The sequence below is a fragment of the Pogona vitticeps genome, chromosome 4 (assembly GCF_051106095.1).
Source record: "Pogona vitticeps strain Pit_001003342236 chromosome 4, PviZW2.1, whole genome shotgun sequence".
NCBI classification, from domain to species: Eukaryota; Metazoa; Chordata; class Lepidosauria; order Squamata; family Agamidae; genus Pogona; species Pogona vitticeps.
This window is the reverse complement of record NC_135786.1, coordinates 201,402,996-201,430,359: the sequence shown is the minus strand read 5'-3', so window position 1 is coordinate 201,430,359 and position 27,364 is coordinate 201,402,996. Positions and strand designations below refer to the sequence as shown.

The following is a 27,364-nucleotide window of genomic DNA, read 5'->3' as shown; positions in this document are numbered from 1 at the left end:
AGAGACAAAAATAGCAAGGAATTCCCCTTTACCCGTCCTTTATGCATTCTATGAATGTGGGATAAAAGCACCTTTACACATATACATGCACACATATGCACACAAATATAATCCGTGCTCAAGTCAGGCCTGCTTACTGTTGTGTGTACAAATTACATTCCCTTTTGTATGTACTGTACTCAACCTGACCACAAAACCCAACATTCATTTGCATCAATTATATATAGGAGGCTGCATTAATCCAAACTGGATACAAACCTCCATGCAATGATAGGATGGACTCCTGCCTCTTGGCCTGGCTATTTTTCAACTTCAGCTTTCCATCCAAATTATACACACATGAATACTTATTCCATATTTGTTCAGTTAATTAAAACAGTGCATTAGCATTCTACAGCTTCTTTGCAACAGTACACTAATCTGCTTTTTAAGTTCCCAGCATCTGCACAATCCAGGCTGTATTCAGTTTGTTACATTAATGAGCACTGAACCTTTCAGCATTTATTTTTATCAGCTATACCATAAATACAATTTTTTAAAATAAAGTTGGAATAATCTTCTGGTGCTCAAATCCTTTGTTACATTTTGGAAAGTCAACAATCCTCAATCTATGATGGATAACTCGTTAGGACCAGAATTGTTCTGAGAAACAGGATAATATAAACAGATTGAATTTTTCCCTTCTGGTAGTCTCATTTGTAGGAATAGTTTTCCATTACCAATGGTTTATTTTGAGTTTTTGTAGTTCATCAATCTTATTCACACATTCACAAATCCAGTATTAAAAGTGAAAAACTCTGATGTATCCCCTGTGCAAATGACCTTAAAATTCTTGCCCAAAGAGGCTTCCATTCAAATGTGCAGGAAGATTCTTGCCACCATTTTATCACAATGTTGGAAATGAAAATGTTGTGATCTTCACTAGTTTATTTTTTGTCAAGTCGTTTACTACAGTAATTCCTCCAATTTTATTCTAAAGGTAAGGGGTCAATAGTGGTCATTTTTCTGAATTGTCAGCAGATGGCCTTACTGAGTCACTGATCCTATTCTAAAGCTTTCCACTCAGCATGGATAGAACATAGCATTGCATAAATTCCAAAATAAGCAGCAAGATTATCTTCAAATAAACATGATTAAGAGTTTCAACTTTGGCATTTTGCTTCCACCCTTATTATATTATATGAATGGACAAAAATTAAAGATTTTATTTGAGCAAAACCAGTATTGCTTAGCAACTACAAACACTTTAGCCTACATTAAAAATGTAAACTATTAGTCAAAGAAATTTCCTCTGGAAGCATATGTTTGTGAGAATGGCACAAACTGACAAAGCAACACGAAAAAAGGAAATTGTAAAGCATTTGCTGGCTTACTCTAATTTAATAAAAATATACTGCGCTGCTACTCAAGAGGTGTCCTGCCATTCAGGAAATTATCTTACCTAGCTACTGTATTTCAGAAAAAAATATGGAAGCATGGAAAAGCCTATTACATTATCTTGGCATGTATTCAGTTGAAAATTACTGATAAGACACTCAGCTGCCTCCTACTAAAATAATGAAAATGGGCATTTTATTGTGAAATTAAAAGTATTTTTGTTTTCTTATGTAAACCACAAGGCGATTTGGATGTTGCCTTTTCTAACAATTCTTCTGGCTTGCATTTTTAAAAAAATGAAGAAAATGCCACTTTGAACATTCTCAGTAGCAGCACTTATTCAGGCTTAATCCTGTCGTGATATGTGCACCACTAATTATATTTTAATTAGGTTTTTAAACATTTGGTTCAGTAAACCTAAGATAATTGGAAACACTGCTTTCAACAGAGTTATTCTTAATATCTACTGCTGTAAATACTGCTAGTAGATGCTTGACCTGCACACACCATTCTGTATTAATAAACTTACTTCGAGAAAGATTCTCCAGGGCTTTACCAAGCTTCTTACTTTCTTGAAGAATATGATTCAATTCATCAAAATCATGATGCTCTGATTTTGGCCTCCAGTCCCATTTGGGGTGTTCTGTTGATCTTGGCACTGGATAAAATGAGGCACAAAATTTACTTCACATTATACATTTGTGTAACAATGAAATCCTCTCACAAATTTAGCTTCATCAGTATTTTAGAATTCAAAAATCGTATTCATAGTTGAATTTGTATAAATTCAGCTCAGCCACTACAAAAGTTGAAGATAATCTTCCTTTGACATGTGCTAAACAATACCACAGAAAATTCAGGTGAACAAAACTCACAACTACTGTGTGGTTCCTAATTCAACAGAGAAGAGCCTTGAACACTCTAAAGAGGAACTTCCTTAGCAGAATTATAATCCATATCACAATGGGACTTCCAACACAATGTAGTGTTTTAGCCAGCCTTCAAACTGCTTTAATTTGGGAAACTTCACCCAACTCCCTCTCTTCCTCATCTTCTCGCCCCCTCCTCTCCAATAGCAGGTCCTCAACACACTGTGGCCACTAAACAGGCCCTCATTGATTTGTTAGGGGCTTATTTGGCGTTGTTGCCCTCTTAGAGGCAAAAAAACTCCCACAGCATTAAAAGTTAAATCCAGTTCTGATTCACAACTGGAATAAATGAACTGAATGTCTCAGACTTTTGTTAGGTCACCACTTATGTAAGCCCTGCTTATTCAATAGGTCAACTCTAGCTAAGACTAACAACTGGATAGAGCCCTAAGAAAAATCTCAAACAAACAAACAAACAAACAAACAAACAAATAAATAAATAAATAAATAAATAAATAAATAAATAAATAAATAGATAGATAAATAGGCTTGTTTCCTAAGCCTATTTTCCCCACTTCTGCAAATACTATACAGTGGTGCCTCGCATAGCGATCGCTTTGTATAGCGATGAAATCGCTTACTGACGCTGTTTTTGCAATCGCAAAAGCAATCGCTTTGCGATGATCGCAGGGAAGTGATCATCACAAAGCCCCCATTTTCGGCCAGCTGATCGGCGGTTTCAAAATGGCCACTGGGTAAACAAAATGGCCGCCCCCGCTATTTTCAGGCACTGATTCCTCGCTTTAGAGGCACTGAAAATGGCGGCGCTATGGAGGATCTTCGCTTAAAGGTGAGTTTTAAGCCCACAGGAATGCATTAATCACATTTTAATGCATTTCTATGGGCTTTTTATTTTCGCTTAGTGATGTTATCGCTTAGCAGCGATTTTTTCTGCACGAATTAACATCGCTAAGCGAGGCACCACTGTACTGGAGTTTTCCTGGCATGCTCCTACTTCCGTTTTTCAAGAGCCCCACTTTAGATACATAGCTGTCGCAAGCAGGTTGCTATTTACATATGCAATTTTGATACATTGAAATATTATGGGAATCATAATCTTCTAGTACCACCTCCCAAGTACCCATTTGCTTTTTTGGAAAGCTAGTTCAGTAATCATAACTGACACTAAGAAACGAATAGCACCAGATTACTAGTGAAATGTTTTATTCTATTTTTTTTCTAACAACAAGATTATCTAGTTCTCATAGTTTACAATTGGAAATCCTGTTCTCTGTCCTAAGATTCACTTGACTTTGGCACCATCTTATGCTGGAAATTAACATAAGAACCCACTGGGATACACTCATGCAGTAGTTCTTCACTACGCTAGCATTTCACACCAGGAAAACAGGTTCATGTTGGCATTAGGAAACCAGAGATCTGTTCAGGAAAATTGGAGATATTAAAGGAACATTTTGTGCAAAGATGGACATGATAAAGGACAAAAATGGGAGGAAACTAACAGAAGCAGAAAGAATCAAGAAGATGTGGCAAGAATCCACAGAGGAATTATACCAGAAAGATTTGGATGTCCCGGATAACCCAGATAGTGTGGTTGCTGACCTTGAGCCAGACATCCAGGAGAGTGAAGTCAAGTGGGCCTTAGAAAACTTGGCTAACAACAAGGCCAGTGGAGGTGATAGCATTCCAGTGAAACTATTTAAAATCTTAAAAGATGACACTGTTAAGGTGCTACAATCAATATGCCAGCAAGTTTGGAAAACTCAGCAGTGGCCAGAGGACTGGAAAAGATCAGTCTACATCCCAATCCCAAAGAAGGGCAGTGCCAAAGAATGCTCCAACTACTGTAAAATTGCACTCATTTCACATGCTAGCAAGGTTATGCTTAAAATCCTCCAAGGTAGGCTTCAGCAGTATGTGGACCCAGAACTCCCAGAAGTACAAACTGGATTTTGAAGCGGCAGAGGAATTAGAAACCAAATTGCTAACACGCGCTGGATTATGGAGAAAGCCAGAGAGTTCCAGAAAAACATCTACTTCTGCTTCATTGACTACACAAAAGCCTTTGACTATATGGACCACAGCAAACTATGGTAAGTCCTTAAAGAAATGGGAGTGCCTGACCACCTTATCTATCTCCTGAGAAATCTATATGTGGGACAGGAAGCAACAGTTAGAACTGGATATGGAACAACTGATTGGTTCAAAATTGGGAAAGGAGTACAACAAGCCTGTATATTGTCCTCCAGCTTATTTAACTTATATGCAGAACATCAATGTGAAAGGCTGGCCTGGAGGAATCCCAGGCCAGAATTAAGATTGGTGGAAGAAATATCAACAACCTCCAATATGCAGATGCTACCACTCTGATGGCAGAAAGTGAGGAGGAATTAAAGAACCTCTTAATGAGGGTGAAAGAGGAGCGTGAAAAAATGGTCTGAAGCTCAACATCAAAAAAACTAAGATCATGGCCATTGGCCCCATCACCTCCTGGCAAATAGAAGAGAAAGATATGGAGGCAGTGACAGATTTTACTTTCATGGGCTCAATGATCACTGCAGAATTGGTGACAGCAGCCACAAAGTTAAAAGATGCCTGCTTCTTAGGAAGAAAGCAATGACAAACCTCGACAGCATCTTAAAAAGCAGGGACATCACCTTGCCGACAAAGATCCCCATAGTCTAAGCTATGGTTTTTCCTGTAGTGATATATGGAAGTGAGAGCTGGACCATAAAGAAGGCTGACCGCTGAAGAATTGATGCTTTTGAATTGTGGTGCTGGAGGATGCTCTTGAGAGTCCCCTGGACTGCAAGGAGAACAAACCTATCCATTCTGAAGAAAATCAACCCCGAATGCTCACTGGAAGGACAGATCCTGAAGCAGAGGCTCCAATACTTTGGCCATCTCATGAGAAAACTCCCTGGAAAAGACCCTGATGTTAGGAAAGTGTGAAGGAAAGGGATGACAGAGGATGAGATGGTTGGACAGTGTCACCAAAGCTACCAACATGAATTTGACCCAACTCCATGAGGCAGTGGAAGACAGGAGGGCGTGGCGTGCTCTGGTCCATGGGGTCACAAAGAGTCAGACACAACTTAACAACTGAACAACAACAACAAAGGCTCCTCTCACATCATCTGGGGCATCACTGTTAGTTCAGCTCCTGAGCCATTGAAAGAACAGAAAGCAGCAAGCATCTTTGAAAGCTTCATACTTACATGTTTCACCCAAAAGCTACATATACATGCAATAAACTTTTCTCAATAAAGCTGGCATCATTTTCATGATTTATCACTGGTAGCACTGTAATAATTTCTTATGAAAGTTTTAAGATAACTACTTAATAATATTCTTGATCATCTCAGACTTATACTCAACCACTTATTATAATCATCAGGGAACCTTGCCAAATCATTTACCTTATTACCTGAATTAACATTACAGTACCTTTTTTCCAGAAATGGATAATATCCAGTAAGGAAAATATATAACTATACTATCCAAGATATGCTATTATTTATGTACAAATATATTTTAGCTTTTCCTAGGGTTTTTTTTATCACTACAGCTTTCACTATCTAACAAAAATATGCTTCCTCACTTCTCTCTTTCATGGTCCTTTACATTAAGTTCTTTCAGTCCTGGAAATGCCATTTATTTTCCACCACTCAATACCTAACATCACAAATCACCGTATTTATGTTACACAGTAGAGTTAGAAGGCGTATAAACAGAAAAAAGAGCAATGTGTCAAGATACTACATCACAACTCAGTTTAACTGCCCCATAACAAGTGCACTGCCATCTCAGACGTATGTATACACACACACACAAACACAAACACACACACACACACAAGTTCTGCTCATGTAAGGCACTTCCACTTGCACAGTGATTAACGTTTTCACTGTTTAGTCCTAATACTGTAGCCTGCCATGCTACAACCCACACCTTTTCTGTGGTCTTCTGACCCTCAGTTATAATAGAAAGGTTGCGATGGAGAAAGGAAAGTGAAAAACTACTTTTGAACAAGCAGAATTACACAGTTGTAAAGCCAACACACCATCATTTCTTGTAATAGCAATTCAGTAGGCACTCAGCCAAGTATAATTAGAGAAAATGACTAAAGAAAATGACTAAGAAAAATGGAAGGTCATTACATGATATCTTTTCTTTAGATGCATATTTCAAAATGTTTAATATTGAGTAAAGAGTCTATAATGTAATCAGTAAATCCTTACCACCATTCTAAAGCTACTAAATTCAAATTTTTCATAGAATGAATTTATCTGCTAGCTTAGGGTAGTACTTCCCTATATACAAGGGAATTGCATATTATTTTAAAATTAAATCAGAATTACTACATCTAAGCACAGAGGAAATGAAAGAAAAAACACAGAATGTGACATGTCTCATATATATGTATGAAATCCAATATCAAAACCAGAGACCAATAGTATGTACTCTTCCTTTGAACAAATTATTCAGAGTAAAACATTTTGAAGTTATAAAAGGATATTTCCTACTCTGCACTTATTTCAGTCTTTAAAGAGCCGCAAAACAGACATCTGAACAGCTCACTCGTTACACTTTATACTCCCTTACATGATTTGGACTCTGGTGATGGAGGTGAAATGTTGGATACAGCAAGATCACTCTTTGATTTTTTAGGTTTCTTTGCATTTGTCTGCCATGGTTTATCATAACTTCTGAAGTCCCTTCTTGTTCCTTTGTTTTCTGCTGGAAGAAAAATAAGATTGCATTTCTTTTAATTGCATTTATTTTATCGTTTTCAACAGACATTTACAGACGGTTTATGTAAAAACAAAAACAGCAAGAACCAGTATTCTGCACGCACTGCAGAATAACAGGATGGGTCATTTAACTTTTCTCACTATCATGTGTCATGAAACCCGTTGTTGTGAACAGGGGCTTAAATTCCAAGAATTATCTACTGCTTCATTATGATGCGGATATTCTTTCCAAAAAGACAAAACTATAGATATCCATTCATAAAGTATTGTTAAATGCTAAAAAATAATTACCATACGAACTCCTTAGAAAGGGTTGCTTAACGCTTCCCCTCCCTGTTTTCATACTCAACCTCCACAAACTTTTTTCATCTTACAGGAGAACAAGAGGATCCTGTATCTTTCCAACAAACACACAGGTAAGTAATTTTACACAGGAAAGCAGTTAGGAGAGACAAAGGGCAGCAAGGAAGAAAGTTTAAATAGCCCTTACCTGCTGGTCATACAGGCAGCTTCCTCCATTCATTTTTCAATTAAAAACAAACTATGGAATTCTTTTGGTTCAGCAAAGAACTTTGGGCAATATTTCACAGACCCAATGGCAGGGGTTCCAGTCCATTTACTATCCTATTTTTTGTTCAGTCTTTGGTGTGCTACAGGAATCTTTGTTAAGTGTCAGTCACGCAAGTATAAAACATCTGCCTGTATGTGTCATCATATACTGTAATGTTGACCCCTTTTATGTTTTTTTTAAAAAAACACCATATAAATAAACTCATCATAAATAATAAAATAAAAGACTAACACCATTCTTCCTGAGAGTGGAGTCAGCCTGTGTGGCCTTGCGCAAGTTTCACAGTCCCCAGGATGACCCCAGAAGAATGGGAGTAGTAAACTATTTCTGTATATTCTCTTCCTAGAAAACTGTGGAAATGGTTGTCAAAAATCAATACACGATTATTATTAGAATAAATACTCTGATGTATTAGCCTTGGGAAACGTGCACAGAAATCCCCACTAAACCAATAAGTTGAGGTGACACAAACAGTCATGTTCCGCTAAACCATCCTTAGAAGAGTAGGATGATGAGAAAAATGCAGTAATCCCAAAAACAAATCCTTGAGTTCTGGAAGGTTAAAAGAATGTGATAAATATATAATCCTTTTTGCACCCAACATGTGCTGCTTTGCACTCATCTAGAATTTATTAATAAGTAATTATTGTTTTGCATACCTGAAGTTTCACTTTCTGCCCAAAGAGCAGCAGATCCAGACAATGTTCTCTGAAGATGGCTACGTCCCCCATGTTTAGATTGGAGGTGGTCAATGAGAAATGGGATTGGATGGTCAGGGGTCTCTGTTATCAGTTTGGTCATCAGTTCCTTAAAAACATAAAATCAAAGAAACATTAACCACACGTGCCAGAACCCATCTTGTATTAGAGCGAAACTGAAACATAAATAATTTGGCTTAATAATCAAATACATTTTCAGAAAGGATATTTATTTTAACTTGCTCACAAAAACTCCAAAGAATTTCAAATCAAGGTGAACATTATAAACAGTGCCTCTATGTGCAACTAGGCCTATGAATGGCTCTTCAATGGAAAAAATGGGAAGAGGCTAAATGCATAGGCACCGTTTTGGACTAAATGCATGTTACAGGGTTGGAACCTTGCGCAGCTAAGTTTCATTCAAATACAAGTGGCTGCATTAGTTACACTCCTTGAAAAGCACGATTAACACAAAAAGGGGTTTGGCCCTTTTGCAGTAATCCTCTATGAATTTACCTAGGAGTAGGCCACCCCCCAAGTAATTCAACGGGACTTTTGTGTTCACACAAATTAGGCAAGCTATATTCTGTATCTTATCCCCATTATTGAACAGTGTAATTATAGAGATTTGAACAGCTTTAAAGAAATATGTACATAGTATTGTTTTTAGCAGTCATAGATAGACAAACAGACAAACAGACACAGAGTCACTGTATATCTTTATCTATAGGTTTACTGTAGGTAAACACCATAAGTACAGACTGATCTATCAAATATTTTTTCTGGAAGTCATATAAAAACTGATGGTTGTAGTGAGTTTTCTGGGCTGTTTGGCCATGTTCTTAAGGTTTTTCTTCCTAACGTTTTGCCAGTTTCTGAGGCCAACATCTTCAGAGGACAGGAGTCAGAACTTGTTGTGCCTCCCTTGTTGATCTTCACTTCTCCCCATCATTCTACTAGCAGATGAGGAAATGAGACCTCAGCTGCTACATGGCTCTTCTCCCTTCAAACTGTTTGTGCCATAGTTAGTTGTTACACAAACAACGAAGAAGCGGCAACTGAATTGAATTGTTTCCACCTCCTCTTCCCATTCTGTGTTTTTTTTCCTTTTTTCTGGCATGTCTATTAGCCTACAAGTCAGCAGATAGAAAAGCTCTTATGGAGAACAAAAGTGACACACATTGCCAAATGGACCAATGCTGAAGAGTGTGTCACACCAGGATAACACTCTAGCTGGATAATTTGGAAGTCACTTAATAGACTTTGAAGCAAAGTAGTAAAATCAAAGAATAATCAAGTCAAATGGGGCTACTTGATACAGGACAAATTCTTTGTGACGGTGGAGAAATTCAATCAACGCAGGATTTATGTACATGCAATTTATATCCCACCGTGTGTACAAAAGATCTAGCCAAATGGCTGACAAAATGCTACTAAAGCGGCCTGGTTCTGGTAAAAAATAGTCTAATTATCTTAACTGTTTAATTTGTTTTTGATTTTACCTATATTTCATATACTTCCATAATTTTAAATTGTGCAACACTCTGATACAAATCAAGAAAGAACGAAAGTATTGACTTTGTTCTTCCACTTGTACAAGTTTTATTGTTACCAGCTTTTCTAATGAAATGTTCAGTATGGCTCACAACACAGCTTTAAAATGCAATAAAAGACTAAATCAATAACATTAAAAAGGGTTTCTTTCAAAATAGATAAAAATGCAACCAAGGATTCCTAGGCTAGAAGGACAAAATACATTTATCTTTTGAAGCTGTCTCCACTGAATGATGGATGGGGAAATATGTACCCATCTTTTATTTATGCATAATAAAGATCTTTTAAATGTTTCCGTCATAAATGAATAAAATGTGTACCTACTTTTAACATCAGGTCTTTTTTTGTTTTTAGTGTAGTTTTTCCATGAAGTGCTGTTATTAGTTGTTCGATGAAAGCTTGCTTTTTTAGTATGCTTGTGATTGTTTTTGGGTAAACAAGTGAAATTATCTTATCCACCTATTGTTTTTGGGTAAACAAGTGAAATTATCTTATCCACCTATTAATTAAATTACATTACAACATACTTTATTCCTTTAAAATGACACAAAAGCATCAGAAAGTTCTGGCTCTATTCCACTTAGGTTTTTTATTGTCTATAACAGTGTTTCCCAATCTTTTTTTGGAGTCACAACCCCTTTTTATAATAGCCAAGTAACCTGTGATCCTTCACCACATTTGCATAAAATGGCATTTGTAATGGGGTAAAGAAAACACATTAAAATAGATTTTTTTCAAAATATAACTTAATATTGTGTGTGTGTTTAGTCGTTTAGTCGTGTCCGACTCTTCGTGACCCCATGGACCAGAGCACGCCAGGCCCTCCTGTCTTCTACTGCCTCCCGGAGTTGTGTCAGGTTCATGTTGGTTGCTTCGCAGACACTGTCCAGCCATCTCATCTTTGGTCGTCCCCTTCTCCTCTTGCCATCACACCTTCCTAACATCAAGGTTTTTTCCAAGGACTCTTTTCTTCTCATGAGATGGCCAAAGTACTGGAGCCTCAGCTTCAGGATCTGTCCTTCAAGTGAGCATTCAGGGTTGATTTCCTTTAGAACTGATAGGTTTGTTCTCCTTGCAGTCCAGGGGATTCTCAAGAGCCTCCTCCAGCACCACAATTCAAAGGCATCAATTCTTCGGCGGTCTGCTTTCTTTATGGTCCAGCTCTCACTTCCATACATCACGACAGGAAAAACCATAGCTTTGACTATTCGGACTTTTGTTGGCAAGGTGATGTCTCTGCTTTTCAAGATGCTGTCAAGATTTGTCATCGCTTTCCTCCCAAGAAGAAGGCGCCTTTTAATTTCAGGGCTGCTGTCTCCATCTGAAGTAATCATGGAGCCCAGGAAGATAAAATTTGACACTGCCTCCATATCTTCCCCTTCTATTTCCCAGTAGGTGATGGGACCAGTGGCCATGATCTTAGTTTTTTTGATGTTGAGTTTCAGACCGTTTTTTGCACTCTCCCCTTTCACTCTCATTACAAGGTTCTTTAATTCCTCCTCACTTTCTGCCATCAGAGTGGTATCATCTGCATATCGGAGGTTGTTGATATTTCTTCCGGCAATCTTAATTCCGGCTTGGGTTTCTTCCAGTCCAGCCTTCCGCATGATGTATTCTGCATATAAGTTAAATAAGCTGGGGGACAATATACAGCCTTGCCGTACTCCTTTCCCAATTTTGAACCACTCAGTTGTTCCATGACCAGTTCTAACTGTTGCTTCCTGTCCCACATATAGGTTTCTCAGGAGACAGATAAAGTGGTCAGGCACTCCCATTTCTTTAAGAACTTGCCATAGTTTGCTGTGGTCCACACAGTCAAAGGCTTTCGCATAGTCAATGAAGCAGAAGTAGATATTTTTCTGGAACTCTCTGGCTTTCTCCATAATCCAGCGCAAGTTAGCAATTTGGTCTCGAGTTCCTCTGCCTCTTCGGAATCCAGCTTGTACTTCTGGGAGTTCTCGGTCCACATACTGCTGAAGCCTTCCTTGGAGGATTTTGAGCATAACCTTGCTAGCGTGCGAAATGAGTGCAATTGTACGGTAGTTGGAGCATTCTTTGGCACTGCCTTTCTTTGGGATTGGGATGTAGACTGATCTTTTCCAATCCTCTGGCCACTGTTGAGTTTTCCAAACTTGCTGGCATATTGATTGTAGCACCTTAACAGCATCATCTTTCAAGATTTTAAATAGTTCAACTGGAATGCCATCACCTCCACTGGCCTTGTTGTTAGCCAGGCTTTCTAAGGCCCACTTGACTTCGCTCTCCAGGATGTCTGGCTCAAGGTCAGCAACTACATTGTCTGGGTTGTCCAGGATATCCAAATCTTTCTGATATAATTCCTCTGTGTATTCTTGCCACCTCTTCTTGACGTCTTCTGCTTCTGTTAGGTCCCTCCCATTTTTGTCTTTTATCATGTTCATCTTTGCGCAAAATGTTCCTCTAATATGTCCAATTTTCCTGAACAGATCTCTGGTCTTAATATTAACCTAATATTAATGTGATAATACATAATTATTAATACATAGTAGTATATATTATTAGTAATTCTGCCTCTACTAGATAAAAATTTGAGATGGAAAAAGATGTCAATACACTTTGAGGTTAATCTACTTTTTTGATGTGGAAACAACCCTCCCTTCGTGTCTCCTCCCCCAGAAAAAAGCTCCCCTCAATGAATAACCCCTCCACCACAAATCCCCCCAAAATACCTCCCCCTTTTGGCCCCCCTCTGTGCTCCACCCACCTCCTGGTTCTCCTCCCTCGCCATTTTGCCCCTCCAGCCTTCCTCTTCCAAGACCCAGGAAGGACCCAGAGGCATCTCCCTGCCCAGGTCCCCCTGTCCCTTCACTGCTCCGCCATTGCTGCACCCAGAAGAGCAGGAGACTCAGACAGCATTGCCATGGCACCAACAATTTTTCATTCCTGTTGCCATCTTGAATACTAGCATTCCTGGTATGTAATGTATGCTTGCCTCATTCACTCCTTTTTGAACCAGGCTAATGTGTAGGTCCAAAGAGCTGACATCAGTCCTACGAAGGGGGGGTGCAAAGGTAGGGAGAGAAATGAGCAAGAGGGGCTGTTTTGGAGGGAGTAGGAGTGATGTGATTTCAGATTAAATTTATTTATCTGTAGGCCAAGATGATTAAAATAAAACACCATTGTGTATAACATATTTAATATAAATATATAAAAATAATTGCAAATAAAAATACCTGTGACAACCCCCCAGAAATCACTTTGGCTTGTAATAGATGCATTATATTACAATGATACAACTGTGGAGCATCAGAAGAACTCTACTGAATTTCCATAACGTGGGAAGCAAATCAATGTGCTGTAGCAGCATTTCATTTCTATCCATGTGTGTAAGTTCACGAAGGGACAAAACAAGTTCATAATAGGACAGATATAGCAGGCCAAAATGTTTTGCTAGTGAAAAACACAGTAGCATGTTATAGTTGTTGTCTGTCCTTTGCTTTCCTAAGGAAGGAAGGAAGGGAGCTGTGATAGTCCAGTCCTTACTTTCCTTGGCATTAAGGAAAAGGCATTTTTAAATGCATCAGCCAGCTCTGGCTTCCAAAAAGCAGTGAGGTAGCAAAGGAAAGCAGCATCAGAACATAGCAGTGGTGGAAGCTGCCAATTCTCCAGCTACCAGAAGGGAGCAACTGAAAGCAGCCAAATTGACAACAGGGGGAGAAAGGGCAGAGAAGGATAGAGCTGAATAACGCAGGCATAGGCATAGACAGAAAATCTAACAGCAATATACCACTTTAATGTGGTTACAGTCTTCCAAAGATCCAGACTGAGTAGCGGTGTTTTGAAGCTAACATTAATCCATCCATTTGACTCAAAAGAGAAACAAAGAGAGGAGACATTAAAACTGCCATTAATCTTTACTTCCACCTTCCAGTATCAGACTATTTATCTTCACTTACATGATTAAATCTGTAAAATAATTTACTTTTGGCAGATTCCTGAAACATTTAATGAAAATATGAGACATGGAATTATGTCAATTAAAATCACAGTTAACAACTCTATCAGTAATTGTTCCTAGCTTGCTGTAATATCTGTTCTTACAAACTAGGGGACCAGAACTCCAGACTAAAGATCTGGTTTTGTACCAAAGGCTTGTATCACAGAATCAGTGGTGATAGCTGCAGCTGTTTTTCTTTACAAATAGCAAGGCTGTGTAAAGGTTAGCATGATGTACTTCTGGAACAAGGTGTTTTTTTTAGTTATTCCTCAAGGGTTTCCACAATATATGTTCTTTGATGTCTTTTCTTCATTGCCATGAAATCTTACGCATATTTTGCAAGAAAATTGAACTACATTTAATGAGGTTTAAAATGTGCTGCTAAGTCGATTCTGACTTATGGTGACCTTTTTCAGCGTTTTCCAGGTAGAGAACAGTCAAAAGTCGTTTACCATTCCATTCTTCTGGGAGCATCCTGGGACTATGAAACTTGCCCAAGGCAGCTGTAGGCAAAACAGCAAGGAAAAGCTATTCTGTGTAGTTTTCTCTTGTTACAGCTTGAGACTTTTGTTTCAACTCCTGTTTCCTAACTCTAAAAGATCTGTGTATTATAAGCACAAAATGAAAGATATTCCAATATAGAATCTGTACTTTAAGCCTAAATATGGTTACAAGCCAGCACTGCATAAGCCACATTTTTTGTGTCGGTTCTTAAGCGTTTTGTTTTTTGTTCGTCTCCCATATTCCCACTTTTCTTGCCACTATACTTTTATTATCGCAATCACTATGATGTATTGTGGTTTTTTAATGTTCTTAAATCTACCTGAGTGATTTTTCCTAGTGGAAAGGCAGGTCATACATTGTTCTAACAAACTAATAAACAAACAGAAAGATGACATGTTTGTTATCAATCCAGTCAATCAATTCTTTTATGCTTAAAACCATATATCGTCATACAGAAATCCAGCTAGCTCACTAACATGAGAGGACAAATACCAGAATGCACTGGAGCTGTTACTACTTTTTAAAACAAGTTTTAAAAATGTTCTTGGCTGGCACTGAAAGAGAAGAACTAGCTTATGGAACTGCAGTTCCTGCGTGAGATCCAGTGCAGTGTCATACTCTTTCTTCCCTTTCACCATCACTTGGCAAGTGTGCAGGGGGTCCATTAAGGAAATTCATCTCTATAGAACACTGTGTTGTAGGTGGGAGAGGGAATAGATCAATTTACTACTCCAAAGTGCTGAAGTTGATATCAGGGAGGTATAACAAAGGAGGAATACTTGCTTAGGCCTCCCAAAAATGTCACTCCAGACCTGAAATCCTGGAGGATGCTATTGTTTGAACATACTGCTGAATATATTTAACAAATATTTGAAACAGACAATGGGCCTACAGCCACTAAGAAAACAATCCAGCCTTCCTTTACCTCCAGGAAAGCAGAATTTCTTCCTGGTGTTTTCCTCAGAACTAAAAATTTCATTATTTTATTTATTTATTTTATTTTATTTATTTATTTATTTATTTTATTTTATTTTATTTTATTTATTTATTTATTTATTTATTTATTTATTTATTTATTTATTTATTTATTTATTTATTTATTTATTTATTTATATCCCGCCTATCTGGTCACAGAAGGACCACTCTAGGCGGCTAACAAACTTAAAATAGTACAATGAAAATGTCAATAACAGTTCTAAATCATAAAACACTACAATACAATATGTTAAAAGATGCAATGAAAAACCCTTCATATTCTTCCTTTCCCAGTTTCCATCAGGAATGGGCTTCTTCCTCATTAACAAAGGCAATATTCCTAGCTTTCTTCCTGTCTCCTCACAGTGCTTCACAGATTATGAGACAACACAGAGCACCAAGAAGCTACTACCTCCACCCTACACAACCTTATTTACTTCTGGTTGCATCAACAACATAGAGGAATTATATCAGATGGAATCCTTCTCACATTAAAGTGACCTTGTCCCACATAAACATTCCTCAGCTGTATCTTAAAGGTTAGATAGTTTAATGGCAATAAATTGTTCCGCTGAACACACTGGGACTTTGGCCAAAGTAGGTATGACATTTAACATATAGCAGTCATTAAGAGAGCGTGATTATTAATGGAGTCATATTAGTCAGAAAAGGAAATTTTAACCCACACTTTCCTTATTATAGTTCTTTGAAAATATTTACTTCATGAAGCTGCTATCTTCATTGGAAGAATATCCTTCAATAATTACCAATTCACCCTGCGGCTGTGTTTTTTAAAACCTGCACATTAAATGCAAATATATATATTTAACATTGCATCTGGTTTGTCTCTTACTAATAAATAAGCAGATGTTTGCTATTCATGGCTACATCCGTGTACTGTATATATATTCACATGTAACCAAATCAACTCACTTCTGAGAAAGTATAGCTGGGATCAGACTACCACTAAAAGCTATTTTAAACTTACTTGAACTATTGACTTTCAGCATGACTGGACTGCAAGATCTTTATTACCATATACAGAACATATCTAATCTTAGGCTTTACCCAAAAGCCAAAGCCTGTAGCTTCTGAATGACACAGAAATTCGTTTTCTGAAGAAAGCAAGATATTAGTTCATATCAGCATTTGGTAGAGTGATCTGTGCAGCAGAAAATATTCAATTACAATTAAATTATATTGATTTAGCAATCAAGAAAGGTAATTTCAGATAAAACTGTGTATCTCACTCTCACTCGTAATACCCTTTTGCAATAGGTGTGGAATATCAGTTCTGCTCCCTAACCCCACACTACTCCCCTATTAATACAAGACTTACAATAATCATACAAGCAAATCTGCTTGGTTTAACAATTTGGGTGTATTGCTGAACGTATTAGGTACCTGGCTGCAAAGCCAGAGGTCAGGGGTTCATGACACCTGGGAGAAGAGCCATCCTGTGTGCCTATGGTCAAGCTGCTCCATCCCAGAGCACACTCCAAAAGAAGGGAATGCTAAACTACTTCCTAGTACACTTAAGCTAGAAAACCATGGAACCATCATCATCATCATCATTATAAATCATTAAAATATTAACCCAGAGAATTATTGTAACAGTGTAATCCTATTTATTTCTCTTCAGATGTAAGACCTATTCAGTTCTGTGAGTCATGTTCCCCCAGATATTAGATTCTTGCATGTTACATTTTCATAATGGCTGAGAACACATTCACACTAATAACTTATGGCCAAAATATTCTACTCAGCACTAGGTTCTATCAAATCTCCTTCAAGTAGATTGGGAGGTATAGTAGAAACAGGAAAGAAACAGGCTATCCCATACAAAACATGCTTTCATCCAGTACTCCCTTAAAACTGCAGTAATATGAATTGAAACAAGCACTAGTAAACAGAATCAATAAAAATCCTGTATTCGCAAAGATGTCAACTTGATTAAAGCTCCAGTTGCAAATCTGGAGTTTCTCAATACACATATACATAAATCATGCCCAAGTGATTATTCTTCTTAAAAATACTCAGGAGCTAAAACTATGGTACCTGCCAGCTTTTCACACTTTTCCAGCTCCAATCTGGTGATGATTACACCATATGGTTACTCTGAGCAACATAAATAACTAAATATTTCTCACATTCTGGGTGGCCTGAGATTCGGAAAAGGGGGGAAAAGCGAATTAAATGGAAAAATACAATCTAAATGCTAATGTCTACATTTACATGGAACTCCTTGCCACAGGATGCGGTGATGGCATCTGGCCTAGATGTCTTTAAAAGAAGATTGGACAGATTCCTGGAGGAAAAGTCCACCGCAGGTTACAAACCATAATGGGGATGTATAATCTCCAGGCTTAAAAGGAAAGTACCTCAAAATGCCAGATGCAGGGGAGGGGTATCAGGAGACAGGTATATATTTGTCTTGTGTGCTCCCAGAGGCATCTGGTGGGGCCCCTGTGAGATACAGGAAGCAGGACTAGATGGGCCCTTGGCCTGATCCAGCAGGGATCTTCATATGTTCTAATGTACATTATATTCCATTTTCTTAAAATAAATGTTAATATTTGGAAAACTATGGCAGTCCCATCTGCTGGATGATCCTGCAAGTAAAATTTTAACTGATCTCTTTTCCTGAAGGTCAGTAGGTTGGTGAATACTCTGGAGCCATATGGTAGATGGCACAAGAAACCTCAAAAAGCAGTGGAAATGGACAAAATCTACATTCTTCCTCTCTTTCTACAGGAGAAGCCTTCACTGTATCGGAATTACTTCCCCATACGGGAGCGCCCTACTTCAATTAAAGAGAACTCGATAGCCAGCCTCCTGCCTGCACATGATGGCATACAATTTACAAGACTAGTAATAACCCTTAAGCAGCACACAAATTTGTTGATAAAAATGAAGGAATTATACAGCATGAAGAATGTATGATTTAATACAAAAGGCAAAACAAATACAATATAGGCTTCTATGGAAAGGATGAGTTTCCATTCCACAAAATTAAACATTAATACTTTACTAATCCTTCCCCTTAAACCACCTCAAAATTGTCGTCTTTTCTGTCGTAAGGATCACAGCATGCATATCTGAGAAGACTGGAAAAAGGTTAACACCAAGAGAAAGGTAAACTGTGATGTTCATGGTGATGCTACTGATGATTCACAGGTATCACTTGATGCCTCACAGATATTAGGAACTGAAAGCAATAGCTTCATTTCTCTCACTTGGTTCCTCCTCCCTCTTTGGCCTGATGTGTGGGAGAGCTGAATCAGAACTGCAATGAGCTAGCATGCATTAGGAACTGTGATTCTGCTTTCACTATGCTGACTATCCAAAAATGCCTACATCCCCCCCCCCATTTATTAATCATGTTTGTACTTTTTAAAAGTTCTATACCTACAAACCTGTATTTGTGTTTTTAACACCTGGCCTTAACTTTTTCCCCCCAGTATGCTGTAACTCTTTCCCTTAAAATAATCCAGTTCCCTCTTAAATATAATCCAGCCTATATGCCTGGGTCAAATACCAGAGGGTTCACCAGTAAAAGTAGAAGAAAACAACCCTTTAGGCTTAGAGGTTTGGGGTTTTGCTCTGTTTTTTACAGTTTCCACACCCTGAGAAACAGACCTCACAACAGAAATTCTCCCATCTGCTCAGTAAGCAGGGGTTCTGTTCATCTTGGATAAATAAAGAAGGGGAAAGTTGTGGCAATTAATAATTCAAGGCGATATACGAGTAAGCTCCCTATCAGTTTTTCATAGGGACGGCCTTGGAAATAAGCTTTACAGGTTAAAGCAATTCTCTGTTCCCTGGCATGTAATGGAACGTAACTGGCAGGTTTTAAAATGCTGGCATCATAGCAATGGAGCTAATCCCAATAATTTAGTAATTCCTGTAATGTACGTATGAGCATCATGTTGCCCATAAAAGCACCTCAGTTCCCACATTTAAAAATGCAAATAGTCATATTTTTGTGTCCCTCCTTCCCCCAAAATGGCTCTATTTCCACTCCTGGAATGGTGGTATTCAGGTCCTGGAAGTCCAATCAGAGTCCCCAGTCACAAAAAAGAAAAACAAAACAAAATGTACATCTCCAGGCAATTCCTATTCATCTTTTTAAAATGTCTAAAACTTACCATTTTCAGGCCCACTGTGACCAGTTGGGAGAGTGGGACAAAATTTGCTCCCAACTCAAGCCCTCTGAATTGAGTCCCTTTGGTATTATATCTTGTTGAGTAGCATTTCTTTACACCATTTTTTACTTTTTTATATAGCTGCAAGATGTCTAAAATAGACCCTTTTAATATATATATATATATATATATATATATATATTATATATATATCTCAAAATACAGACAAGGGCTCAAAAATTAAAGCCCCACCCCTTTAAATATCACTTTCCTACTTACCAAAACAAATATTGTATACAGTATATTGAAAAAAATTCCATCTGTAAAAGATTAATTTGAGAAATAGTTTTCAAAGTAAACTTATTGAGGTCTTCACAAATGTAAAGATGCCTTGGAATAAGGAAAATAAAACTGTTACTTTTTGTTGTTTATTCCTTGAGTGGTGAGCCTAAATGCACTTGTAACAAAAGAGCCAATCCATTTGTGTGCCTGACATGGATCACCAGTAGGTTAATGCTCTAACGTTTAACCCAAAAATGCCAAATGCAATTAACACAGTGACTTCTATTAATTAGATTAAAATTAGCTTAGCATTTACCCAAAACTTTGAAACAGGGATAGAAACTCTTCAGAGAGAGCTGCACAAGCAGCACAGGCCAAAAAGAATTAACAAAACTGTAAAATTTTGGAAGTAGAGAGGACCTTGAGATGCTAGGGGCTGTCAAACCATGTCAAAAATGTCTCCATATCTCCTAAAAGGACACAAAATGAAAGCTCAAAAACCTTTTTAAAAAAAGTTTTCAGCATGTGTTTTTTCTTGGCGTACCTGTGGGTGCTGGGTAGTCCCAAGAATACTAGGGGAGACACTAGACTCTTGGGAAGGGGGCACATGCAGTCTATAGTCAACATATGGTCCACCTCTGCTTTAACAGTTTCAGATTATTTGTTTTTCTGGGGCCATAATTAGTACCAAAAGGACATAAAATGTCTGAGCCATGGACAGGAGGTGAAGAGCAGCAAATCGTAGCAGCAATAGCAGTGAGAGAAAGCTTTTTTTAAAAAAAAATCCTGGCTACAGCATACAACTGACACTATCAGAATTCATTGAAATAAAGGGGACCCGTGTAGTCAATACAAAATAAAATACAAATTATATTCTTGCAATAGGTGATACCTTTATAGATCGCTAAAAAATCATCATACAATACGTGGATCAAAAGCACTTCTTCAAACTCATACCAGTGTGAAGAACTTAAAATCCCAAAGTTCATGGAAAGACGGATTTCACCAAATACTTCTTTCTTAGATCTAAGCCAGAAGAGGTGTAGGAAGCAGTATGACCACTGTTTTAAAGCTACAGCTAGGGCAGCTGTGGATTGGATATTACACCCCAGTTCTTCAAACAAAGAAGCACAAGCCAAACGTGTGCACACAACACCTCATTTGGCCTTTTTTAAAAAATGGACATGTTTCTGTTGTGGGGAGTGACACAGAAAACCCAAGTCCTCCATCTGAGAACTGGGATGATCTTCAATCAATATCTGGAAGTGGAAGTAGCCATTTCAATCATGAGCTTCAGTCAGAAAAACAACAACAAAGATACAGTATTAAGAAAGTCACTACTGAGTCTTAGAAGTAGCAGCACTAGGCTAATCGAAGAGATGGAAGAGCGTCTCTGTGTGGTGATACTGGATCTCCATCTTTAACTACACTTAATTCTAAATAAGTGATAAGTCAGATGATGCATCTAATGCAGAATGTAGTTCTGTATATAATCAGCCATCTGATCTTTATAGACACTTATTGTTGCACTTCACTATTGTAGTAAATTGCATTGCTCTAACTGAAATAAACACAGAATTTATTATTCACATTTCCTATTAAGACTATCAATCCATGATGAATGAACAATCAAAGTATTGTTGGGGGGTGGAGATAAGGGAAGAAATATGCTGATCAGTGACACAGCTTAACTGAACAGGCTGTTAAAGTATGCTTTAGGGCAGCATTCTCCAACATTTCACTTTTCAAACTTGTTGGACTATAAATTCTAGCTTTGGATTCTCATCAGAATCCAAATTCTAGGATGTGTAGTCTAGGGTAAATAAAAAGTGTGAGGCTATGGATATCAAACTATAAATAGAGTCTTAAGCAATAAATAATAAAATGCCCCAGAGGAATGGTGTCAATCATATATGCCATTTTCAACTGAAGTTTCACTTCCATTCCATCCCAGCATCAAGAACTAGGCATGTCAATTGCACAAACAGCCATGTGGTTCCCATTTTGACCAAATCCATCATGCATCAGTGGAAGGGCTTCATATATAGCAAGCATGGTCGTGACATGATTGCAGCCACCACAGATATAACACTATAAGTCACACCTGTGTAGCTACTTAACATGCTTTCAGCCTGTTTAGAGCATATGTCCTGTAAAGGTGACAAATAGCTGCAAGTTTTGTCCAGGTTTTATCATTAGTCAAACTTCTGATTAAGAAACCCAGATCAGAATATGTACCAAACTTCTTTCATGTAGAAGTCACTGTATGTGTGACTTCAGCACATATTCAGCTACTGTTGTTGTGCCAAACCCTTTTTTTACTCTGCATTTCCATCCCAAAAGCTTTCTATTCTGCTCTATTCATCCAGCCTCCACATTTCCCCTCTACTATTTCCTTTTTGAAGAAATATCTTTTCCTCTACTTTTTCTACATATTGTCCCAGGCTCAGAAATGTTTAGTTCCATGCCTTCCTAGAACTCTGGCCTAGATGACCTGCTTCTTTCTTGAACAAAATCTTTCAGAGCAATCTCTTGGTTTATGATCATTTCCTTAACATAATTATGAGATCTCTTTGTAACCCCCGGGGTCACATTAATAGATTGTGAAAGTCTCTTTTCTTTCTGCTTCAGTCAGAGTGCCTGAGCGCATATCAGCGACCATACAATTATCTAATGCAGAAGAGCATTCAACTAGTATAGAAACATTGTTTTCCTGCCACAGTCCACTATACAATTGCTTCAAGTCAGCAACTTCAGCAACCCAGCCAACTGGTAACTGAGTAGATTAAGTGCTCTTATGTCCATGCAGCAGATCAGTTACGATGAATTTTTTTGGAAAGTATTGCTTAGTGTTGCAATCTGGAGCTTTTCACATGATTGCAAGAGCCATGGTTGCTTATTTGGATGTCCAGTAAAGACAAAAACCAAGCAAGAAATTGTTCTAGTTCAACTAGTCTTCTCCTAATATCTTGTCTTGACAAGTATTTTGACCAGATTCTGCTGCTGGTTCTTGAAAAACTGCCACCATGCTCAACTTCAGCTCTAACTTCACACTGTATGTGTGACTTCAGTACACATTCAGTTACTGTTGTTCGCCTGCCTGCATGTAGCATTCAATTTGTGATGGGAACACAAGCAAACAGAGTGGTTGTAACCTACCAGATAGGCGGGATATAAATAAAATAAAAAATAAAATAATAAAACACAGAAGCCCTGCCCTCAGACATTCCTACACACGTGGTAGCAATAAAGACTTTCACACTATGGACATAAACATTTCAAAATGTATTTGTAAGCATATTCAGTTAAACATGCTTACAGAACTCCAGTCACAAAGGATCCTGATAACGCTGAGTTCCCAGTAATAGGAGAACTATTAGTGCATTCAACTGAATGCTATTACAGATCTCTCCTTAGACCTTAGCAATCAATGCATAGGAGTCAAACACCATCCGATGCAGGGAATGCATTCAAGGGACAAGGCTTACAACCATATCCCTGTCACCGTCTTGACTTGCATCCTACACATGATCCAGAAACTGTGTTTCTGCTACAAAAGAACAAGATTCCTGTGTTGTTTCTAAACTCTTCAACCAACTGTCTCTCTAATTGCAGTCCTTTTCCTTAATACTATACCAGGTTCTTCTCCCCCCTTTATTAATATTTTTTGCCTTCATATCAAATAAGATTAAAGAACCTTATTTGCTGTATACCATTATTCATTTACATTCTAAGAGTAAATTTATCTGATATGTGACCCATACCTCTAAACACAGGTCAGCCCGATTCATATACATATAGAATGGAGGTGTGATTTAAATCCCTTCTCCATCCCCTATGCCAAGGAGGGTGTAACTCCATCCAGGACAAGCCAGGATCCAATACTGAAGGAAAATGGCAGTGGGGCAGTATAAAGCAGCAAGCATTTTAAAATGCACAGTCACTACTTTTTATGTTAATAGAAACATCCTCATTTAAAGAAGCATAGGCTTCTGCATTCCAGGTTGAGGAAGAACAGATAACAATGTAGAAATTTAAAAGGCCTCTGTGACCAAAGAGAAGAGCAGGCTTACTGCGTCATGATCTTCGAAGGCAACAGCCTTATTTCACCAAATGTATATGACTAAGTAGTCACTGTTCCCTGTGAAACCAATTAGATGCTAGTATGCAACAAGCAGTTTTATTTTCTGGCTACAAGTGTGGTTATTCCTTGGGGATAAAGAAGAGGAACTATTGTAACTGCACTGGAAACAGAAATTTCAGAATTTATTATTAAAATCAAATACAAATCAGTTCCATAAGCTTCTCAGCACTGGCCTACTGCAAAAGTGAAGGCTAATGTTTTCAACACAATACCTGGTAGAGTATGTCTGAAATAATGGCATCAATAAGTAATGTATATGCATACATTTGATCTACTGTTCACATCCTAAGTTTACTGTAATGCACAGAATATTTAAACCTCTATTATATTTTATGTTAACAACGGGAACTTTTAGAGGTCATTAATTCATAGGGTCTCTGTATATTGGAGCAAACTGACAGTCCATATCAGTTTAGGACCTTGATATTTGGCGGAACGCCTTCTCCCACCAAGATCTACCCGGATCACCCGTGCGAGCCAGGAGGTGAGGCTGAGGAGCCTGACGCCGAGAGGCCCGGAAGGAAAAGACATGAAACCGGGCCTTCTCGGCGGTGGCTCCTCGCTTCTGGAACAATCTTCCTCCTGAGATTTGCGCGGCCCCCACTCTTTAAAAGTCAATTAAAACATGGCTATACATTCAGGCCTTCCCTCCAGCCAACGCCTGATCTCTCTGTTTATTCTCTCTTTATTTATTTTCTACTTTATTTTTGTATTGTGTATGTTATAGTATGGTTTTTGTAATTTTTGTGTTATTTTATTGTTTATATTGTACTGGAAGCCACCTAGAGTGGTCTTTTAGGCCAGAAATAAATAAATAACAACAATATTGTGTTATCTAAAACTGATGGTTTCAAAAAAGTAAAATATTCAACTCCATATAAACTGCCTGATGTATGGCCAAACATTATTTTTAAAATAAAAGAGATGATAGAGGGGTACCATAAACAGCTGAAAGTGATCTCATACATACATAAGCATCATACAGCATGTCAAGGCATCTGTCTATGCTCAGTTGCTCATAAAAGAATAGTTTGAGGATCAATATTTAGACTCATACTTAGAATAAGGTCTACCACCACTATCTAGCATTTAAGAATATGAAATCCTTGAAAGTGTAATTTTACCCATCTTGCTAGCTAGTTAATGTGTCAACTAGATAGGCTGCATTCATTTAGCTACCAGGTAATCTCTACAAAATTTTATGAACAGAAATTAGCTTTACATACTGTATCTTAATTGTCTCTGTATTGGCAGGTGGCCGGATTATCCACATCAAATTGGATTTTCCTTCTAGAACACATAGTTCAATATATATTGTTTGCCATTTACTATGTACTTTAATTACAAGCAGGAAAGGCATCGTTAATATGGTTCACTGCCATGAACATTTTGAATATATTAATGGTCATTAATGAACCAGCTGGCAAACATCCTTGTTCTGCTACACGTCCTAAGGAAGAAAGGACAAAAGTTTTTCAGTGAAACAAACAGGAGTGGGTTGCAAGTGTCAGGCTACAATAATCAGTGGAGTATTTTCTTTATCACTTGGATATCTCATCTACAATATGTGGCATTTACAGAGTTTTGTTTACTTTCGTCATATCTTATATTGGTCTAATATTTTGAGATTTCCAGTAAACAAACTGTCAGTTTCCTAGTTTCGAGCTCTGTAGGCAGCTGAGCTACTTTATTATTAACTTAGGAACTGAACTATGCTCCTCATGCTAATGCTGAGTACAAAATCCAGAGAACCTAAGATTAGTGGTTCAGAGCCTGCAGAACCCACAACAGGACTTCGCAGGTGCTCTCTGAAGCCCACATGCTGAAAGAAGGTGTCTCCCAACCTAACCTGCCCAGTGGCCCAAACAATCTGCCAGACGGGGAACCCACAGAAAGGCAATGAAATATTTGACTTCCAATCACAAGATTGAATATTTAACACTCATTCTTTTGGCCAGAATATTGGATGTGTACAATGTAGCATCAATGGGCTGATAAAAGAGACTCAAGTAGTGTCAGCTCAGTTCCAGTCTTTGTTAGATCAAGATGCTCACTTGAACCTAGTTCTGTTGCCACTCGCCTACCTTGCCTTGTGGGTACCTGTAAGAGATGGAGCAGAAAAATACACTCTTCTACTAAAATGGCAATTCCCAAATATTTTCCCATAAAAGTTCTGAGAACAAAAAGCACCAGCATTCATCTAGGTTGGAAAAAGTTAAAGCAATTTCTTTGAATTAATGCTGATGTCAAACCTGGTTCCCACAGAAAGGCAATGATTTGTAGCATTGGGTCTCTAAGAGAATTACCGTGTGTTGCCGACACTGGAATTATTGAGAGGATAAGAATTTTCATTATTAAACCATCTTGATACCCATACAAGGCTTTCTTATTCTATCTGCTACGTTGCAACACTTCGGAACATCTCAATTACCAAGAGAACCATGCTTACACTTTTTCAGAAATTGATCACACTTTTCCAGCTCTGTATTTGCCATGAAACACATGCACTTAGTCTTCTCTTATTTCAATAAGACACAAAAGATTAATTCTTCAGAATGGGAGGGGGGTATCACTGAAAATATTGCTACACTGTCAAAGCTTAATGGATCAGTAACACTTCTGTTGAAATAATTCATTCTTTTTATATATGTAAATGCAAATGAAAGCAAGAGTGTATAAAATTTCATACAAATTTCTCTGCTTACCCCTCAGGCACACAGCTTTTTACCCAACACAGAAGCAAAACTTTCTTTGCTTCTTTCTAGGACTCCACATTCTAGAAAATATATGGAAGTACTGAGCAGGCAACGCTAGCTTCAGATTTGAATTGGACCCCCTGTACAAACCCTTCTAAACTGGTACTCTACCAGTGGGCTTACCAACTAGTGCCAGGAGCAATTACACTGTTGTGACTGGCTGTGAGCTACCTGTGCTTTAAGGCATCCAGAATGCCCTCAACATATGTCACTCTGGAACAATGTGCAAAATTTAAGTGGTAGCCCCTCAGTAATTAAAACATCATTTGAATGGCAAATGTAGTTATTTAGGATGGGAAGCCAAGCAGCGGGCTCTGATAGGACACCCTTATTTGTTGAAATCTATTAACACATAGGATTACAAAAGAATATCAATATCCCCTGAAATACCTAACTAAACTAACACAGCACAATCGTTTAGTGCATAGATTCATAAAATAGTGAAGTTAGGGACTGTAAGGCCATCAAGTCCAACCCCCTGCTCAATGCAGGAATACAAATCAAAGGATATCTGCCAGGTGGTTGTCTAAATTTCTCTTGAATGCCTTCAGTGTTGCAGCACTCGCCACCTTTCAAGGTAATTGCTTCCAGCCTTACTGCTCTAACAGTTAGGAAGTTTTTCCTGATATTCAGTCGAAATCTGGATTCCTGTAACTTGAGCCCATTGTTGCATGTTCTGCACTCTGCGATGATTGAGAACAGATTCTGCCCCTCCTCTGTATGAAGCCTTTCAAGTAT

General features: G+C 38.0%; 1 protein-coding gene across 13 annotated transcripts in view; it reads right to left on the bottom strand.

Moving 5' to 3' along the window:
* C4H8orf34 (chromosome 4 C8orf34 homolog) overlaps nucleotides 1–27,364 on the bottom strand; it is a 107,743-nt gene that overhangs the window by 75,652 nt on the left and 4,727 nt on the right. For 10 of the 13 annotated variants that reach the window (XR_012086918.2, XR_012086919.2, XR_013545440.1 and 7 more), the window contains 3 exons: nucleotides 8,252–8,399; nucleotides 6,873–7,007; nucleotides 1,907–2,035 (listed from right to left, as the gene is read on the bottom strand). Coding sequence is in view for 7 of the 13 variants with exons in the window: in XM_078393803.1 (XP_078249929.1) it covers nucleotides 1,907–2,035; nucleotides 6,873–7,007; nucleotides 8,252–8,399 (412 nt within the window). In the remaining 6 variants the exon portion in view is untranslated. The remainder of the gene's footprint in view (nucleotides 1–1,906; nucleotides 2,036–6,872; nucleotides 7,008–8,251; nucleotides 8,400–27,364) is intronic. The other 3 variants (XR_013545437.1, XR_013545439.1, XM_078393804.1) reach the window with 1 other exon arrangement.